The sequence below is a fragment of the Cibotium barometz genome, chromosome 63 (assembly GCF_041138505.1).
Source record: "Cibotium barometz isolate CiBa-2024 chromosome 63, ASM4113850v1, whole genome shotgun sequence".
NCBI lineage: Eukaryota > Viridiplantae > Streptophyta > Polypodiopsida > Cyatheales > Cibotiaceae > Cibotium > Cibotium barometz.
The window spans coordinates 1,588,019-1,607,841 of record NC_141108.1 but is presented as its reverse complement, the minus strand read 5'-3'; the positions used below and the strand labels follow the sequence as shown (position 1 = coordinate 1,607,841).

Here is a 19,823-nt window from a genome sequence, read left to right as displayed (position 1 = left end):
TCGGAGGAAATGACTAGAGATCACTGGAAGAGGCTGGCACTCTGTAGTAGAACTTTTATAATTATTGCAAGCCAACTGTACAAAATGGACCTGGATCAAATTTTAAGATGTGTTCAAGATCATGAGAAAGTTGCAGTGAGTAGTACAGAAGCACATCAAGTTATCAGTGAAGGACATTTTTTTCGAAGAGATTACAAGCTAGAAGATATTTCAAGTAGGATTATGGTGGCCCATAGTATTAAAAGATGCCTGACAGTTTGCTAAAGCCTATGACTTTTGGCAACGATTATGTTAGCCAAATGTTACGGATAGAATGTTGCATAATACGATATTGCCGTTGGAAGAATTTCACGGGAACTGGACTTTGTAGGACCTTTCAAGCTTCGAGCTTAAAGAACTAGCAATAAATACATTCTAGTTGGGCCACTGATTACTACACAAAGTAGGTTGAAGCCAAAGCTCTCAGAGATAACAAGGCTACATCGGTAGCAAAATTCTTATATGAAATGATAATGACCAAATTTGGCTATCCAATTGAACTAGTAGTGATCATGGTGGACATTTGTCGAATGAGGTCATCAAGAGTACTCATAGAGTATCATATGATAATTCATAAAAAGTCCGCAATTTATTATCCACAAGCAAATGATGAGGCTAAATCCACATACCAAATGATGGGGCTAGATACACATACCAAATGCTGTACAAAATTTTGAAGAAGATTGTTAATCAGAATTGGACAGATTGGCACCAAAAGTTATATTTGGTATGGGCATTCTACACAGCTTATAAAGTGGGCATTCTACACAGCTTATAAAGTGGCAACAGGTCACACTCCTTCGTCACATGAGTGTATGGTTTGGAAGTAGTTGTGCTAATGGAATTCATCATTCCCAGTTTTTGGGTAGTAGGGACTCAGAGACTTTCTCCAGAGGAATCAGTCATGCCTCGTCTGGAGAAGTTGGTGGCACTGTGGGGGAGAAGAGACTTCAGAGTAGCAGAATGCTAACGTCATCCAAAGGCGTCAGAAGCTTTTTGTGGACTGAAATACAAAGTTCAAGATTTTTGATGTGGGTGATTCAATTTTATTATTCAATTCCAAAATGGGTCTGCATTCGGGTAAGCTCAAGCTAAGGTGGATTGGACCTTACTAGATATCCATAAAATTTGGTATGAAAACATCATTAGATGGTGTGAAAGCGCGAAAATATCATTAGATGGTGTGAAATCGCGAAAGCTAGTTAATGGGTTCAAATTGAAACTCTATTTTGGTAAATTACTAGAACCGGTGCGAATAATGTGAAAAGAAATTATTAGGTCATTAGTATTGCATCATGGGGTGGCATGCACTCCATTTTTCTTCGCCTCCCTATTGCCTCGATTTGTATGTTCCTTGAATCCATGATTCATGAATCCATACCACTACTCACCTTTACCCTCTACCCATTCCAAACCACCACTCACCTCTGCCCTCTACCAATTCCGATTCAGGTTCGTTAGCAGTAATTGTAGGAACAGTATTACATTCACAAGTAATAAGGGTAGTTCGGGCATAAGAAGGGCTCATGTGAGGAAACCGCTGCAAAGAGAATGGGATGACAATTTACTTATAGGGGGGAACTCTTGTGTAAATAAGCTTGCTTGCATGTAGACCCAAATCCACGTGTTATTGATCGCATTTCCTGTAAGAGTTGTCCATTTGAATAAACTTGTACTACTGGTTATCATCATGATGGTTAGCTACCAATTGAGTGCTTCGCTTCGCCTATCGTGCACTTCTCATCTTTTATGATGTATGGGTCTAGGAGTTGAATGAACACCCACATGAGTGGATTGACTATTTGAAAACACCCATTACATAGCCGGAAATCCTCGGATCTTCCCCAATTCATCTCCTCTGTAGCTTTATTGCCTACTCCCGATCTGTTGCAATCCACAAACATCTCCCGATCTGTTGCAATCCACAAACATCTCCTTCTGTTGTGATGACTGTTGGCCTTTGAGAGAGAAGAAGAGAAGAGGGAGAGGCAACATATAGAATCCCCTTCCCCAATGGTGCAACCATTCGCTTATATAGAGAAAGCGACTCACATAAGCTCCCTCATCTAGTGTGAGACATAGATGGATACACCCTATGAGCCACTATATACGAGAGACATCGTGTGAATAACAAGAGGGGGAGTCGACTACATGTTGGAACCCAAGGGGCAGAGAGAGAGAGAGAGAGAGAGAGAGAGAGAGAGAGAGAGAGAGTATAACTGGTAGAGATTACATGTAGAGCCATGTGTACAACTTGCCAAAAAAGGAGGATTTGTTTTGATAATTTCCAAAAATAAATAACCAGAGAAATTAGTTCAAACCACCAAAAGCAAGATTTTGGGTGTATATTTGGACCGTTGTGTCCCACCCACTCTTTTCAACATTTGCAAGCTGTTTGACCTCAGGGAAAATGACAAAATAGGACAAGAAACACTTGCCTTATCTTTGTCCCTTCTCATACACCTTCCCAAGCGTGGACAGCCCTTTGACCGCGTGATGGGCCTGGACCTCTGGTCTGCACACACCCAAAAACCATAAACGCATTGCCAAATTGTTTCAGCTTTCGTCCAGCTCGCAATGCAGCGACTGCTGTCGTTCTCTGGCTTCCGGAGGTGGAGCTTTGGCGCTGCTACTTCAGCACAAGGACTTCTCCACCCTGCACGCGCCCGATTCTTTGCGCACCCTGCCCAGGACCAGTACTCAGACGATGAATATGGCTATGAAGACAGAAAGGTAAGGAGAAAGGAGAAACCCTAGTTTCTGTGTACAAAAACCATTAATCCTAGTTTAGCATCACCATGTAAATATTTTTTGTGGCTTTCATGTGCTTAGTAATGATTATATGAGATGCAGAGTGATTAGATGATGTTTATGACTACAAACAAAAATGGAAAAGACACTTTATCTAGTTGCTCTTGTACTTAAGGTGCCGGGTGTGCTTAAAAAATTCTTTTATATACTGTATAGAGGTGCTGAATTATTGCCTTGTGAAACAAACTGATTTGGTTCGTGTAAAAAAATGCTGCCTTTGGAGCCCTTAATACATTGCGTGGATACCTTGCATAAGCGCTATGCAGAATTGTCCAAAAGAGTGTTGGATATCAATGCTCCACCCTCATATTGTACTCTTTGGGATCTTGCTATAGCCATATATTTACGCACCCCACTATGAGGAGTAGCCATGGTTGAGCAGCTACGTCCACGTGTCCACACGTCCAAGAGGCTAGGTGGTGTAGAGACGTAGATAATATTTGGCACATTGCCAAATAGGCCACATTTTAAGTAGGCTAGACATGTCATGTGTAAGACATGCATAGGCATACCTCAAAGCTAGTCCTAAAGAGGCAACAAGATAAAGACAGATCAGAACCAGAAGTTTGGAGCTTGAGTTGCTAGTTTGTGCAGGGATTTGATTGTGGATGAATATGAGGGGCTGTCAGCCAGCATTTTACTGGTGATATCCAGTCGGGTGCATGATGTAATATTAAGCTTTGTCCAAGAAGCTGCCCGACCAGCAGTCGGCCAGTTTATATGGTCATGTCCTGCCTATAAAAGGCAGCCTTGCTCATCGTTTTAGGCATTCAGCCATTGTTTGGCTGGGTCATAGAACTAGGCTTAGTTTTAGGTGTACTACCTTTTCAAGGAGGCAGCCTATGGCTGCAAAGACTGATGTACCTTTTTGTACCATATGAATATACTGAATACTCAGCTATCTCTCTCTCTCCTCTCTCTCTTCTGTTTGCGTTTTTGCTTCAGCATGTTCTAGGATGTGTTTAGGGCTAAAAGAAGACTCCTTGATCTTCTGCATGTAACATTGGTATCAGAGCATCAGGCTCAGCAAGGCTAAACAGTGATTCAGTCCGAGATGAAGGTGCGCAGGTCCAAGGTACGTGAAAGGGTATGATGCCCAAGGCAAGGAACACAAGATAGGGAAGAACTCCTAGGAGGTTGCTTGGTGGTGTTCCACAAAGCCCAAGGGGATGGCAGTCTTGTGAGTCGGGTGCCACTTGGGGCACACCAGGAAAGGCTTTCAGGCAACGTTTCCAGGGGAGGTTGATCCTGGAAGGAGTGGAGTGAGAGTGCCAAACTCATTTCTCAGGAAAGAAGACCAGAGATAGTGTTCATGGACAGGGCAGGAATGGAACAGGGCCTGGATGGAATAGATGCATAGATCTTCATCAGAGTTAGAGTGGATTTGGAGACTGGGCCGGGTGTTTAGTGAAAAGGTTGCCAGAGAAGGAAGGAAGACAAAGGGGACTCCGGGAATAGAATGGGATGATGACAGTCATCCAAGAAACAAATTTGGAATCTCGTCATCAAGTTTAGCAGAGGGGGGTGTCATGTGCAAGACATGCATAGGCATACCTTAAAGCTAGTCCTGAAGAGGCAATAAGAAAGACAGATCAAAACTAGAAGTTTGGACCGTGAGTTGCTAGTTTGTGCAGGGATTTGAATGTGGATGAATACGAGGGGTTGTCGGCCAGCATTTTACTGGTTATATCTAGTCGGCTGCAGCATGATGATTAAGCTTTGTTCAAGAAGCTAGCCGACCAGCAGTCGGCCAGTTTACATGGTCATGTTGTGCCTATAAAAGGCATACTTGCTCATCATTTCAGGCATTCAGCCATTGTTTGGCTGGGTCATAGAACTAGGCTTAGTTTTAGGTGTACTACCTTTTCAAGGAGGCAACCTATGGCTGCAAAGACTGATGTATCTTTTTGTACCATATGAATATACTGAATACTCAGCTATCTCTCTCTCTCCTCTCTCTTTTCTGTTTGCGTTTTTGCTTCAGCATGTTCTAGGATGTGTTTAGGGCTGAAAGAAGACTCCTTGAGCTTCCGCATGTAACAAGACATGTTATGAGTTGATTGTTATCTCACAACGGTTGACACATGGGGTAGGCAATTTTACCCTTGGACACATTGTCCAAAGTTGTAGGGCCCAAACAAGACTTGACCGGATAGTTAGCTTCCACCACCGCAAGTGGCACATTGACCCCTCCTCTCTGGAGGTCACAACCACAATCGCTACGGCATGTCGTTAATAGGAGAACCGCCCCTGGCCCGGCTCTTGTGACACAATGAAAGACTTTTTTTTTTCCGAGAAAAGATCCTTTCATTAGTTATATAAAAACGCCCGTAGGGCTACAAAAGATCTCTCTTGCTCCTAAGAGAGACAGAGCAGCGAATACAGCATGGCAGCCCGGGAGACTCTCCCTAGGTGCTGCAAAATACAAGCATCAGTACAAAGAACTGAGCGGCTAAATCATACAATAGGGGGGGGGAAGAGCCAAACAGGTGGCCTGTAGTGCCAACGGGGGGATCCCGTGTGTAAGGTGTAGAAAGGGCCACAGCGCCAAGTGGTGTGAAAGGCCTGGCGCCGTAAGATCGCCTCATCCGAGTCTCCCCGGATGCGGTCGTACTGTCCTCGCAGGGTGTGGATCAACTCCTGCCAAATCCCCCGTACAGTCTCTGCTGGTGGCTCCAATCTCCCCTCATAGGCCGTAAAGCACCGGGCCCTCCAGGTGAACCAGATGGTGAGGCTGCTGAGGAGCTCCCATCGTAAATCCCTCTCCTGTGTCCAGCTGGCGGACGAGAAATCCGGTGCCGGAACGAGGCGAGGCTGGCCCCTAATAAATCTGATGGCCTGACTGCCCTGCTCCATCTCATAGCCCATAGCAGGCCCTGACGAAGTCGACCAAGCAGCGGCACCCCACGTAAACATACCCTCTGGAGAGAGGGGGGCCAGAATACGCAGCATTCGCAGCCAAATCTGCTGTGCCTGAGGGCAATCCCAAAGGCAATGTCTCTGTGTCTCCATAGGGTGGCTGCATCGGACGCAGGCCGCCGGAAGACCACTGTAAACAAGCCAAGTGCCAACTGCTGAGCCCCTGTGGGCAACCAGCCACTGAAAAGTCGAGATCCTGCGGGCCTGTCGACTAGCCCAGAGCCGAGCCCAGAAATCCTCCAGGAACTCCTGTGAGAGTCCCTGTAGTCGCCAATGCCCCGCTGCCGCTGGAGATTCCGTCCTCCTCGCCGTCAAAATATGCCGCCCCAACCGAACAGTATACTGGAAAAAGGTGATCTCTGTGGCCTCAAGGGATGCATAAGGATCATGCCACTCGTACTCCCCGGGGTCCCACTGTAGCCGGGCCAAGGGGCGCGCTGCATATGCCCATATGCGCCAATCCGGGAGCACATCAGCAGGGTCGGGGTCAATATGCCACTTCCGAGAAGCGGCGGCCACTACCCGAATCCTCTGAAAGGTGCACTCTGCAACCAAAGGCGACTCCACCTCCACTCTCTGGAGTCTGCCCTCATCCTGAATCTCATAGTAGAGGCATCTGCCATCCTCAGTGCAAGCTCTGACAGCAATCAGGATCTCCAACTGTGTAAAGGCTCCCATCCACCGTGGGGCCACTGGCTCGAGAGGCGTGAACCACTCCTCTGTGAGTGCCTCCTGAATATCATCCCTCATAATCAACCCCCCTCTGAAGTGACTCAGCCTCTCCACCTGGATCTCCTTTGGTAGACTGCAGAAAGCCTACCAGTCTCCAAAACTACGAGCTGGGCCTGCCGCTAAAGGTCCCCAGGCTAGACGAGGCCGAGAACCCAGCATATGACCCTGCTCCGTGCGAACCGCTGGGCTCCAGATGAGCGGCTGTCTGGCCCGCTCCTCAACACAAGGAGGAGGTCGCTGAGAGACCCCCGGTCTCAGCAGCTCCCAAGCTCTCAGGATACTCAAAGCAAATCTGTCCTCCCATCCTCTACTGAGGCCTGTCCTCCTCATCTCTATGAAGATCCAACGAATCTCTGGTGCCCAAGTACCCCCTGCTGGGGGCGCCCGAGCCTGCAGCCGCTGCAAGAGGAGCTCTTTCCAAGGCTCAGCGCCTGGAAGCAACCCCCGAACAATAAGCTTCCCCAATAAGGCTCTACTCTGATCGACTGGATCTATAATGCCCAAACCGCCCAGAGCCAGCGGAAGTGTAATAACTGGCCATGCAACCTTTGCCCGAGCTGGCTGACCGTCCCGCCCAGACCACAGAAAGTTCCTGATCAGCCTCTGTACCTGGCTGATGCAAGAGCTCGAGAAAATCCAGCAAGACGTAATGTACCACATGGTCGCTAAAAGCACCTGATTTGCCACCACCACCCTCCCAGCCAAGGATAGTTGAGCTGTACTCCAATACAATAGCTTCTTCCGAATGCTCAGAAGAAGCGGGGCAATCTGCTGCTCAGGTGACAAATCTAGGCCAATCTGGCATCCCAAATACCGCACTGCTGTGCCTGGAGGAATCCATCTAAAACCGTGATCCGGGCTCCATGCCGGAGTGGGAGCACTACTGATCCAAAAGGCCACTGTCTTGCGCCAATTGATCAATGCTCCCGAAGCTGCACTAAAAACCTGGAGCGACTGCTCAGCCCGAATAAGATTGGCCTCATGGCCATGCAAAAATAAGCCCGTGTCGTCTGCAAACTCAGCATCAAGCAAGTCCTCCCCCCGGACTGGGAGCTGCAGTCCTCTCAAACCAACCTCTTCTGCCGTCAAATACATACTCATAGCCTCCGCAAAGAAGAGAAAAAGGAAAGGGGCGAGAGGACACCCCTGACGGACTGATCTGGTCAGCTCAAAACTCGGCCCCCGTCCTCTTGCAATCAGCACCTGGCTGCGAGCTGTGGAATACAGAGCTGCCACCCCTCTGATCAACTCTATCGTATGCTCTGGAATACAGAGCTGCCACCCCTCTAAGAAACCCCAATCAACTCTATCGTATGCCTTCTCAAAATCGAGAAGCATCACGACCAAGTCCTCGCCAAGAAATCTAGCTCGGGCCGTCGCCTCCCAGAAAGTAAAGATGTTGTCAAGGATACTGCGCTCCTTGACAAATCCTGTCTGAGTAGCATGAATCAACCCCCCAGGAAGGGCTGGATCCTCAAACTCAAGGCCTTTGCTAAGACCTTGTAGACAGTATTGAGGATCGTAATAGGCCTCCAATGCCGAATGTCATCTGATACTCCCTCCCCCTTGGGGATAAGATAGATCAAGCCCTCTGAAAAGCTCTGCGGCATCACCCCAGTGTCCAAAACATGCTGAAAGCCCCTGCGGAGGCCTGGCCCCAAAAGGTCCCAATGGGCTTACAAGTGCTCATCCCAAAGGTAATTGACAGTGTATTGCTGCCCAGTTAAGTCCGTGTGGCACCCTAGTACAACAGGTTCACATGACATTAATAGTTCCTAAATCTGCCCTTGAGTCTGTTAATGCTGATTATCATAGCTGCATGGCACGCATGTAAGTGATGCACATGACATCTTTAGTCCTTGGAGCAGCCTCTATGGGTTGTACAACTCATGAAGTATTAGATGCAAGAGGTACAACATGCAGGGCAGCTCCAATGGTCTATAGACGAGGCTGGAAAAGTGATAACCAGGTCATAGAGCAAGAAATGCAACTGTACAGCAGTTGTGGAGCGAGGTGCGCTAATGCAGAAGGATCAGTATGGGAGCTCTCCAAGCAAAAGCGATCAGTTGTGCATGTTGTTCTGAGCAAAAAAACGACAATTCCAAAGCATGGGGATGGCTGGCTGACCATGCATGGGAATCATGTCCACGTGGCACTCACGTAAGTGATGCACATGACATTTTCAGCCCTTGGAGCAGCCTCTGAGTTGTACAACTCATTAAGTATTGGATACAAGAGGTACAACAGTGGGACAACTGCAATGGTCCTTACACGAGGCTGGGAAGGTGATAACAAGGTTGTAGGACAAGAATGGCCACCTTACAGCAGTTGGACAGCCTCAAAACAACGACACATAGGTGCGCTAATTCAAAAGGGCCGGAATGGGAGGTCTCCAAGCAAAAGTGATGAGTTGTGGGTGTTGTTCTGAGCAAAAACGACGATAGCATGGGCAGTCCACCACCCTTTTGGAATGTACTGCCATGTGTGGGGCACCCCCTTGCCAAGTGGCATAGTTGCCAACACACTTAGTGGGTGCCTAAGGGGGGAATGCCCACATCCCTTCCCCTATCAAAAGAGGTGTCCACGTTTGATGTCTTGTCTTCAATTTCAAAAGGGGGTGCCTATTCCTTGGTTTTATAAATTGTCGGACCAAGTTTTAATGAGGTGTGTACCCACAAGCATAAGTTAGCCATATTACCTCATAATCTGAAAAATGGGCCTAGGAGTAATACATATCACCTAGAAAACCCATAAAACACTTGTTCGGCCTCAAACAGGGTCATGCGAAACTGCCCATGGGGCTCCCAGGGGTTTAGGCTGGGTGGATACTGAACACCCTTACCCAACCCCAAAATACATGGATGACGTCCTTATTGATAAATCGTGTGATGTAGCCCAATCAATCGTTGGATTGTATAAGTACATGAACAAAATGCTGAAGATCATGTCAGGTGCTCATCAAAGGTGCTATTTTAAGTTGCATCTATGTGACTATTCATGTAGCCTCCCCTCTACAGCAGGTTCGCTTCTTACTGAGGACAAAATAATGGGGATATTCCCCTACTTGCCCAGCCAGGCCACCTTGGGTGCTCAGCTGGTGCTGGTATGGGTCGTGCAGAAGTGTAAACAGCCCACACCTGCACTACCTTGCTCATCACGGCCCATGCTGAATTCTGCCCCTTGTCTGCTATCCAAACTCTGCTTGATCCTGTGATTTGCATTGGCCTTTGCCTCTGGGCATCAAAATCTCCCATCACAGGTGTGCACTTACCTGCTTTGGTGCATTCCTACTGTTTTGTTTACTTGAATGGACTGTTCCCTTTATGAAATAGTGTCACAATGGCCTTTCTCCCCCGGACTACTCTGCGCAGTGCCCCAGCAGATGTGGCACTCGCATCTTGCATTTGAGGGCTGATGCATGTGACATCCCCTCCCCCTGCTAGCTTATGTTGTTGATTCTCTTGAGTGATACTTAAGCAAGCTTATTCATGTTCTTTGTCTTGGGTACATTTTCCACCAGGGCTGTCGAAGCTATGCAAACATTGATGCATGGAAGTGGAAGCTAAATGTGCTTCTTCGCAACCCAATAGAACGCGAGATAATTACCCGTGAAAAGAGGGACAAGAGAGATTATGAGTGTCTTGCTGCACTTGCTAAAAGGATGGGCCTGTTCGGGTATGGTCATCCTCTCTTTGTGAAATGTAGTTCAATGCTAACAAAAAGTATCTTTCCTGTTTTAGTCAATTCTTTGTTGTGCAGCCAGTCCTATGGAAAAGCTATGGTGTTCAGCAAAGATCCTCTACCAAATTACCGGCCAGATATGGATGACAAGCGCCCAACTCGAAAGGTTAGTGGTCTATGCTGTGGCTAGATGAGTTTTTTTTTGCTTAATAAGCTGTCCCAACACCTAAAAAAAAGCTCATGCTCTATGGTTCATACTGTTGTGTAGGTTTCAATACCATTACCAGTTCACCAGGTTGTGGAAAAAATACTTCAAGAACACCTGGAACGCAAGGAGCTCTTTGGATCTAAACTCAGGATGGATGACCTTGGCACTGAGAACAGAGATGGCACTGCAACTTGCAAACCTGTGTATGATCGTGACCAGCTTCCAATCCTTGACCCACATATACCGATCGAGGATTTCTCGATGCAGAGTCCCGTAATGGAGGATGTGCTGCTTCTTAGAAGAAACATGCATCTTCGTGATAGACAACAAGCTTGGCAGGTCTAGAGCTCTATTGAACATGAACTTGTTTTGAGGATGCATGTATGGATAAGTTATATTGCTTACTAAAGTGCTACACAGGAATCTTCTGAAGGGCAAGAAATGATGGCCTTTCGAGCAAGGCTTCCAGCTCATAAGGAACGGGATGCATTTCTTCTGGAAGTAAAAAGGCACCAGGTATACTTGTGTTAGTCCAGAGGCTTCATAAATATCAAGAGTAAATGAAACATTCTATATCACGAGTCTGTTTTGGGCTGTCTTTGCAGGTACTGGTAGTTTCAGGAGAGACTGGCTGTGGGAAAACAACACAACTGCCCCAGTACATATTAGAGTCTGAAATTCAGGCTGGCCATGGAAGCTCTTGCAATATCATCTGTACTCAACCACGACGCATATCGGCCATTTCTGTTGCAGAAAGAGTTGCTGTAGAGAGAGGAGAGCAACTGGGTGAATCTGTAAGTAGTCTTAAGGCAGTAAAACGCGCTGTTTTCTTATGCTTTCGTATGCTTGACTCGCTGTAAGAGGTTTCCAGATTGGTTGAGGCTTATGTTTCCCTTATTTACTGACAAGGTTGGTTATAAAGTTCGCTTGGAAGGGATGAGAGGAATGGCTACACGGTTGCTATTCTGCACCACAGGTATCTTGTTGAGGAGGCTAATGATGGACCCTGATCTGAAGGGAGTGAGTCATGTGATTGTGGATGAGATTCATGAACGGGGCATGAATGAAGGTAACATGTTTCATGATTTTTTCCCCAGCTATGGCTCTTCTATAAGTAGACCGAGTTACTGTGCAGGACAGATTCTATAAGTAGACCGAGTTACTGTGCAAGACAGATTCTAAAGAGAAGAAATACTGAAATGAAAGAACTTCCATCTCCACCTCCACCTGCACACACCCGCCCCCCCTCCCCCCTTTCTTTCTTTTCTCTCCGTCTCCATCTCCACCACTGTTCCCTTAAGTCAGAAGGTTGGGTGCAATACTGAGATACTCCACCATTGCTCCCTTAAGTCAGAAGGTTGGGTGCAATACTGAGATACAAACTCCACCATTGTTCCCTTAAGTCGCAAGGTTGGGGACAGGAAGTGGGGATCCATTGTTGTTAGTATATGGGGTATGAGGTAGTTGTGAGAAGTGCACACTGCAAGGAGTTGAAAGACGTAAGGATATAGCCAATGACTGTATGTCCAAACAGGCCTGATTGGGCAAGGACCTGGAAGGCTGGATGGGAAATCAACACCAAAAACGAATGGTCAATTAGCAGCACTGGTGTGGATCTTCTCAAGAACTCCACCTGCTGAACAAAGGTGGCATCATCCAAGTGGGGGAGGGAAACTTGCTGTAAAGGAACTCCGGGCTGGATTCTGGAAACGATTAATAAAAGTGAGGGGATACATGTTGCTGTCAGCAACACCAATGTGGCAGTCCTATGCAATTCCACCACTTGTCCTAGATGTGGCCCAATCATGGGAAGAAGTTCATGGTACTCTTTTTGAGGCTCAGGAAGCAGATTGAGACTGGGAATCCTATGCCAGATAGCTGTGAGTTAGTGTCAGGGTAAACCATGCCATCACAGAGCATAAATGGTGGAATTGTGCAGGGCACCAGGACTGCATGTTGGACACTGAGCTGTCTCAGTAGAGTCATTTCATTCAAAGGTAACTCTGGCCAAGAAGCTGAATATCATGGATGTGCCAATCTGATGAGGCTGGCCAGCAGGTTGTCTTGAGATTGTTGGGTATTTCGGAGTCTCTTGTGTCCTGTATGTCCACCACATACACCTGTCAGTATGTGTGTAACCATCTCTATGTGTTTGTATAGGTGTGAACACCCCATGTATAAGTGTGCCTAAATGTGTGTGAACACCCTCTTATCTGGATAAGATAAGTGTGTGCCATGTGTCATGTCCTCATATGTGAGTGTGATTTTTCTGTGAGTCAAAAGATAAGCTTTGCAACCTATAAAAGCATGTACTTGGTGTCCTTCAAATCATATCAATCAATCAATCAATCATATTGAGTCGTGCAATCATTGTCTAACTCTAGCATTGTGTCATTGATTAGGGAGTCGAGACCCCATGGGAGACACCCACCCTAGCCCCGGGCGATCATCACTCAGTTCTTCCGACCACGAGAGGATGCCCCACCAGATATGGATGACATACCCACAGCCTCATCGAGCCACACATTCTTGAGTGCCCGATCCCCCGCAAGACCCCACTCTGGCGTGACTCTAGACCAGGCCACGACACTACAGCGAGCCCGATGCCCCAGATTCCCTGGACCTCGCCAGCAACAGAGACATCAGCCCCAGCTTGAGGAGATCTTGGGGAGGCACAGAGCCACCTTCTCACGCATGGCGGATTTGTAGAGCCTTCTACAGGCTAGCCCCATGCTCGATATCCTCGCTTGTCTCTGTCAGGCTTCCTCATCGAAGGCTGTCCACCATCTGCTTAGCATACACACCAGTGTGAGCCATCAACATGGTGTTTTCTGTTTCGTGTTTGCATCTTGCTCGTTGCCCCTGGTCAGTTGTGCCCCCTTGCCATCATCATCCAATGCTCGTAGGCCATCGCCACTGTGTGGGCGCTTCATTGCATCGCGGTGGCTCAGTTGAAGTGCTCTGGCATCGACGGACACTCACCTTTGGGGCGGGATTGCACTGCCTGAGCTCTGTCCATTTCAAGGGGGGACCACGGCTGGGCGGACCTAGGGGGGGAGAGGGAGGGCTGAGCCTCCTGCAAGGGCCGCTGCAGGTGCTCCTCTCCGTCGAGCCCACGTGCTATCAAAGGTGCCGAGGCCATCTCCTCTCCCTGGCACACACACACGAGTCTAGCTCCTGGCAGGTATCCGCATCATCAGCGGCTTGTCCAAGCCTCTCCACCGTGGGCTGCCTACCTCTGTCTACTCTGCATAGCTACCCGCACCATCATTGCCTTCTGCCCACACTTGCACATGTGACATCAGCATCAGGTTTGGGGTTTTCTAAATTGAGGTGAACATCAACTAGTTGAAGCTCTGCACTTGCAAAAATTTAGGGCTTTTGGGCCTCTACCAAAATTGTACTCCTGCATCAACATTGAAGCATATGCTACATGTTATTTGACCCCTAAACCCTAATTGAGCCTCTCAACCTCGCCATTTTGAGAGTCATGGGCTAAATGCCCTAAGGAGCTGTTCCCATGAGCTACATCGATGTTATTTTCCGGGGCATTCTTGCCAAAAGCTTCACTGATAACATCATTGAAGAGCAGGATTGTGCACACATGTGCGCAACAGCTGTGCGGGGAGCATCTTCCAACTTGGGGGATTTATCATTTTTCTTGTATGTTTCTATGTGTGAGTGTCAAGGGTCCTCTGCCCAGGATGTCCCCTGAAAAAGATTTGTAATAAATGTTTTTTGTGTTAATGTGTTTTGTGTTATACAAGGCTCTGTAATTTCCTCGTTAACCGTGTTTTGAGTCAGGGAGGCAATCTAGAAGGGCTGAGGAATCTTATGTGTGGTCAAGCTCCATTTGTAGGCTTGACTATGATCTCTCGTATCACGTAGGTATGGCCACTGTGATCTTTTGCATCACGTGGTGCTAGTGAGCCCAAATCGCCATAAGTATGAAGGCCACTTCATAAGATACCACCTTTGCTCCGAAGGGGGGTTTGTTGGGTATTTCAAAGTCTCTTGTGTCCTACATGTCCACCATGTATACTTGTTAGTATGTGTGTAACCATCTATATGTGTTTGTATAGGTGTGAACAGCCCATGTATGTGTAAGTGTGCCTATATGTGTGAACACCCTCTTATCTGGATAATATGAGTATGTGTCATGTGTCATGTGTCATGTGTCATGTCCTCATATGCGAGTGTGATTTGTGTGAGTCAAAAGATAAGGTTTGCAACCTATAAAAGCATGTACTTGGTGTACTTCAAATCATATCAATCAATCAAAAGATAAGGTTTGCAACCTATAAAAGCATGTAGTTGGTGTACTTCAAATCATATCAATCAATCAATCATATTGAGTTGTGCAATCATTGTCTTAGTCTAGCTTTGTGCTCTCTTTCTCTCTCTCTACCCATAGTCACCATGGAGTTCCATCCACCATAGCAGCTCTGCTAGCCTACACCTTAGGGTGTGATCCAACAGAGATGGCCTCAGGCTGGCATGCTACCAGGGACCAATAGTTTCTAGATGTGTCACATTGGTGGATAAGAGCTGAAAGGTTTTCTGCCCAAGAAGCAAAGCTCATCACCTAAATGCGTTGACTAGCAAAAATGAAGAAGATAACGCAAAGAGAGGAGGGTAAGGGTAAGAAGTGGCTGCAAGAGAATAGGAGAAAGGGGGGAAGATTTTGGAAGTGAAAAGAAAGGAAAAGGATGGGTTGGTTCTAGGATGGAGGAGGATCGTGTGGCCTTACAGGGTAGCACCCAAGCAAAGGCGTGGAAGTGGTCTGGCAGAGCAGGAATACATCTGCTTGCAACGGGAGGGAGGGGAAGGGCGGCATGAGGGTGTGGGAGGCACTTCAGATGTGAAGTCTTTGATTCAATGCTGTTTGCTAATCATCCTTCTGTTGAATGCTGCATATATTTTAGTAGAAAGTTTTAGTAGAAAGTCCATTATGAATAAGTTTGTTTTATTGGACTTCTTTTGGCAGATTTTTTGCTGATTGTACTGAAGGACCTGCTGCTACGTCGGTCAGATTTAAGAATTGTGTTGATGAGTGCGACTCTTAATGCAAAGCTATTCTCCTCTTTTTTTGATGGTGCCCCTATGTGTCATATTCCTGTAAGTGGTCAATCATTTCAATTTGTATGTGGCCTTATAACTATAGATTCCTAGGGATGTGTCTCTATTTTTTTTCATTATTCAAACTTGCCTTGCCAATTATTGAGTACAATAGAGTAAGAAGTATCTCAGTGTCTAGTATGTATGATTTTAAGCACTTCATAAAGCTTGAATTTTTGCTGGAAAAAGCCACAAGTGTTGTACTTGTTGAGACCAACGGAAGGTGACCAAGAACAAGGGTTAGTTTCGCTAGGATCACCTTCGAGTCAGTTATGGTGTAGACAACAAAAACATGGGGTCCTCTATTATTATTAGATGCCTCTATACATGAGGGCTGAGAGCCATATACATAATACATGACCATAGGATGTCATAGATTCTGGTGGAAACAATCTAATTTAATGCAATCAAATTAAGTATTGAATCACATAGAGAACTTGCATCAAAATCAAACACTCACAAAGACAACACCAAGTCCCCAAGGCGAAGTTCCCTCCCTCCCGCCTCCCCCCTCTTCTTGGAGAGTAATTAATTTCCTGGGACTGAGAATGAATGTACAAGGCTGCTGCAATTTCTCACCGTGGTCTCTGTGCATATAACAATCCAGAACCTGAGCAATTTTCATCGCGATTGCTGGAAATTTGTCTGCTGGAGGATGGCATTTTTCTTTTGCTGCTGTTCCGGGCTACTGTGGACTGTTGTAGGGTGCTGGTCGGCTGCATTTGTTGCTTTAAGGGCTGGAGTGGAGTGAGATGATGAATAGGGGGCCTGTTTATAGGCTGGAAATCAAGAGTAACAAATTCAGTCCTAGACCTGGACAGCCCAAAACAGCCTGGCAAGATGTCGGAGGGGCGGGAATGCAAGGAGTTGGCAGGGGCTGTGGGTGAAACACCCCTTAAAATGGGGAAAAAAGGGAAGAAATCCTTTTGTCAGGCCCATTTGGCCTTAAGGTCATAAAGTTCATAGACCTCTGCAACAAGGACATGCATGTAGCAATCACAACCAAAGACTTTGAATTGGGCAACCAAAAGCTTCTTACTTGAGTAGGCTTCTTGTGGATTCTTGCTGTCCACTGCCTTTGTTGCACTTTTATTCAGGATGTAAACTGTTATGTTCACTACTTTGGCCAGAAGACAAGGTAGAATAGGTGAGATAGGTGATCGTTGTGAGCTTGATTAGCCATAACCTAATGTCTCATGAGACAGTGTGAGATACAACAAGCATCATCGACTCCCACAAAAGATCAGGTGGAAGGAGTGAACACGTTGCAAACCACATGCATCGGAGCTCTCACTACGATATTTCTCATTGGGAATAACCCCTTAGAAGGGAAGTTTTAAATCAGGCCTGCAGTAGTTCTTGGATGGCGATGGATAGCCATAATTTGATTGGGACTCGAGAACTGCTACCTTGTACATAGCCTAGGAATAGGTAATCATTGTGATGTGACCAAAGAGGAGCCCATGTGTACTTCTTGGACGAGGGAATGAAGAGCATTAGCTTTGATATGTTGAGGCCATAGCTCAATATTTTTAAGGTTTTGATCAAGTTAACGGCCGCATAGAGAGATGAACCGTTAGGTTTGGAAGAATTTAGAAAACTCTCTTGCTCTGCCAAGAAGAGCGGCCACATGGCAAGCATTGGACAAGGGAGAGTGTGGCCTACAATGTGATAGAAGTCACAAAATTGTGGAATTGCTGCTGATTTTAGGGTTACTGTTGATTAATCTAATCTGCTATTAATTCTTTTAATAGCTGAATTAGGGTTTTAAGGACTGTACACCCAGGATTGGATTACGCTCAATGTTTCACCCAATGCCCTAGGCCCAAAACTAGAAGCTCATGCACTAAGAGGCAAAAGACAAGCAACTGGGTGAGCGACAACCAGGCCCAAAGGGCGCGACAAACAGCTCAAAAGACAGCCCAGAAGGCCCTCATTTAAAGGCCTTACAAAAGCCTAAAAAGGCACTTTATCAAGTTGGCCAGGTGTCGGCCAGCTGACCTGGTCGGCTGGGGGGGCCAGCCTTATATAAAGCGTACGCGCAGCCCCCTCCTATTACACACATTATCTTCATCAATCTGCATTCTGCAGCGGCCTGCTCCCAGCGGATCATCACATGTCATGGGTGCTCTACCTCCTGTGCAGCACACCCGGCTCAATGCAGATCATCAATCGACACTCCAGCTGCCCACATCATCGAGCTTCATCATTAGTTCCGCCTGCTCCTTCGGCATCTGGTATTTAGCAGCAGTGCTCTACCCCACACATATACTGATTCTGCATCAGCGTTCTTGCAGACCCTGCTCAGCATCCATACAGCAGCAGCCTTGCATTCAGTCTTTGACATTGACATCCTCATGGAGTGCCACCGTTGTCTTCGACGCGAGCCTTCATCATCTACCATGCTCTTCCTCCGACTTCGTCCTTGCTTCATCGCCGGTCTACTACTGAGAGTTAGTTCATCAGTGTCTCATATAGAGGCCCTCTTGTACTGGATTACGTTCACCATTATACTTATACTCATTCATCCATTTCATGCTGTGTTGATTGGCTCTGATCTCTTGCACATCTGGTCCTTCTGTCCTTTTGCCCTCACATGGTATCAGAGCTGTCGTGAGCAAAGGGAACGAAGACCTCAAGAGTACACAACATGGATCGACTAGCCGCGATTATGGAGGACCAGCCTCTGTCACTAGAAGTTGATTCTCCTTACTTAGATCGAGACCACGTGGAAGATGGGACTTCTTATGCATTGGAGAGCCCTGTTCAAGGCTTGACTTTGGCAGACAACCAGCCTGTCGACACCTATTCACCTTCTACACCTTTGGCATCACGACTTTCCTCTCTGAGCTTACCAGACATCGCTTCCAGAGGGGGATACATGCCTACAGCCAGTGTACTAGTAGTGGACCCTGGTATCCAGCCTTATTTGGAGAGCTCTATTGTGCATTCTAGCCGACAGGCTTGACTTCGGTTTGGGTCATTCTCTCAGGGAGGACAGGTACCAACATGGTCGTTTGGAGATCCATCGTCATCAACTCAGCCAGAGACCGTGTCAGGTTTGTATGTACCATTGTGTGCATATGTGCCTAACACCACCTGGGTGTCCACTTCTGTAGCACAGGTTCAACATAACTACCGGTCTCGTTGTTGCCCGAGGTCAAGCATAGAAGGATGGCTTATACCAGATGTCTACTTTTCTATCTGAGCCATCTTCCGAGGGTTCTGAGTTTCACCGGGTTCGTGCCTATGTGACCAGAGTTCCTTTGGACACAGAACGACTATGGCGCTGTCGCGATGGTCACCTTCCCTATGACACGCTCTATGAGTTGTCTAGGGACCAGTTGGTTGAAGGCATACCTTGCCTCAAATTGACCAAGGATGTCTACCAACCATGTGAAATGGGTAAGTAGCATTGTACTCCGTTCCCACAGCATGCTACTCATTGTGCTCAGGGTTGATTCACTTTGACTTGAGTGTGCAATGCCCAACCCCCTCCTTGAATAGGTCACTCTACTACATGCTGATTGTAGGTGACTATTCGAGGTACATGTGGGTGTATTTCTTGAAGCATAAATCAGGTGCTTTCCAATACTTTACCACGTGGGTTCGGTTAGTCACTAACCAAATGGGCGTCTTGATTGGGATTGCTCGCAGTGACAATGGTGGTGAGTTTATCTCCCATCATTTCACCAAGTTCTTGCAAGAGCAAGGCATTCAATGCCAGCTCACCTCCACCAACTCTCCCTCACAAAGTGGAGTGGTCAAGTGCAAGACCATTATGGATATGCACGCTCCATGCTCTTTGCAGCAGAGCTGCGTGAATGCCTTCGGTCAGAATTGGTCAACACTGTGGTGTACCTTCTGAACCAGTGTCCTATAGTCACTATACCTCACAGGACTCCATTTGAGACATTTTATGGCGAGAAACCTAATGTTTCCCATCTTTGTGTCTCTGGGTGTCGTGCTTACACACACTCCGCATGACACGAGGGGCAAGCTGGAGCCAAGGAGTGAGTTGCTCATTTTTGTGGGCTACTCTTTTGAATCAAAGGTCTACAAAGTCTTTGATCCAAGATCGAACAAAGTCTTCGTTCGTCGAGACATTGTCTTTGATGAGCAGGACTTATGTAGCATGCAAGAGGTTGATAGTCGTAACACGCAACAAGGCCTTCTTTATACCCGCGAGTCTATGCAATTCCACTCAGAGAGAGGTTAGAGAAGAGAGAGAAAGAAGATAAGAGTCGACACATTATTGGGTCCCGATTTACCCACTAAAGGGCTCTCCCATGAGGTCGTGGAGTTCTTGCAAGAA

The 19,823-nt window shown here is 46.9% G+C and overlaps 1 protein-coding gene across 4 annotated transcripts in view; it reads left to right on the top strand.

Moving 5' to 3' along the window:
• Nucleotides 1-2,418: 2,418 nt before the first annotated feature.
• LOC147603557 (DExH-box ATP-dependent RNA helicase DExH3-like) overlaps nt 2,419-19,823 on the top strand; it is a 57,942-nt gene continuing 40,537 nt past the window's right edge. For 2 of the 4 annotated variants that reach the window (XM_086796252.1, XM_086796255.1), the window contains exons 1-8: nt 2,419-2,772; nt 10,022-10,176; nt 10,261-10,348; nt 10,451-10,729; nt 10,811-10,906; nt 10,996-11,184; nt 11,300-11,459; nt 15,378-15,508. In XM_086796252.1, the coding sequence (XP_086652378.1) occupies nt 2,617-2,772; nt 10,022-10,176; nt 10,261-10,348; nt 10,451-10,729; nt 10,811-10,906; nt 10,996-11,184; nt 11,300-11,459; nt 15,378-15,508 (1,254 nt within the window). In that variant the 5' untranslated portion in view covers nt 2,419-2,616. The remainder of the gene's footprint in view (nt 2,773-10,021; nt 10,177-10,260; nt 10,349-10,450; nt 10,730-10,810; nt 10,907-10,995; nt 11,185-11,299; nt 11,460-15,377; nt 15,509-19,823) is intronic. The other 2 variants (XM_086796253.1, XM_086796254.1) reach the window with 2 other exon arrangements.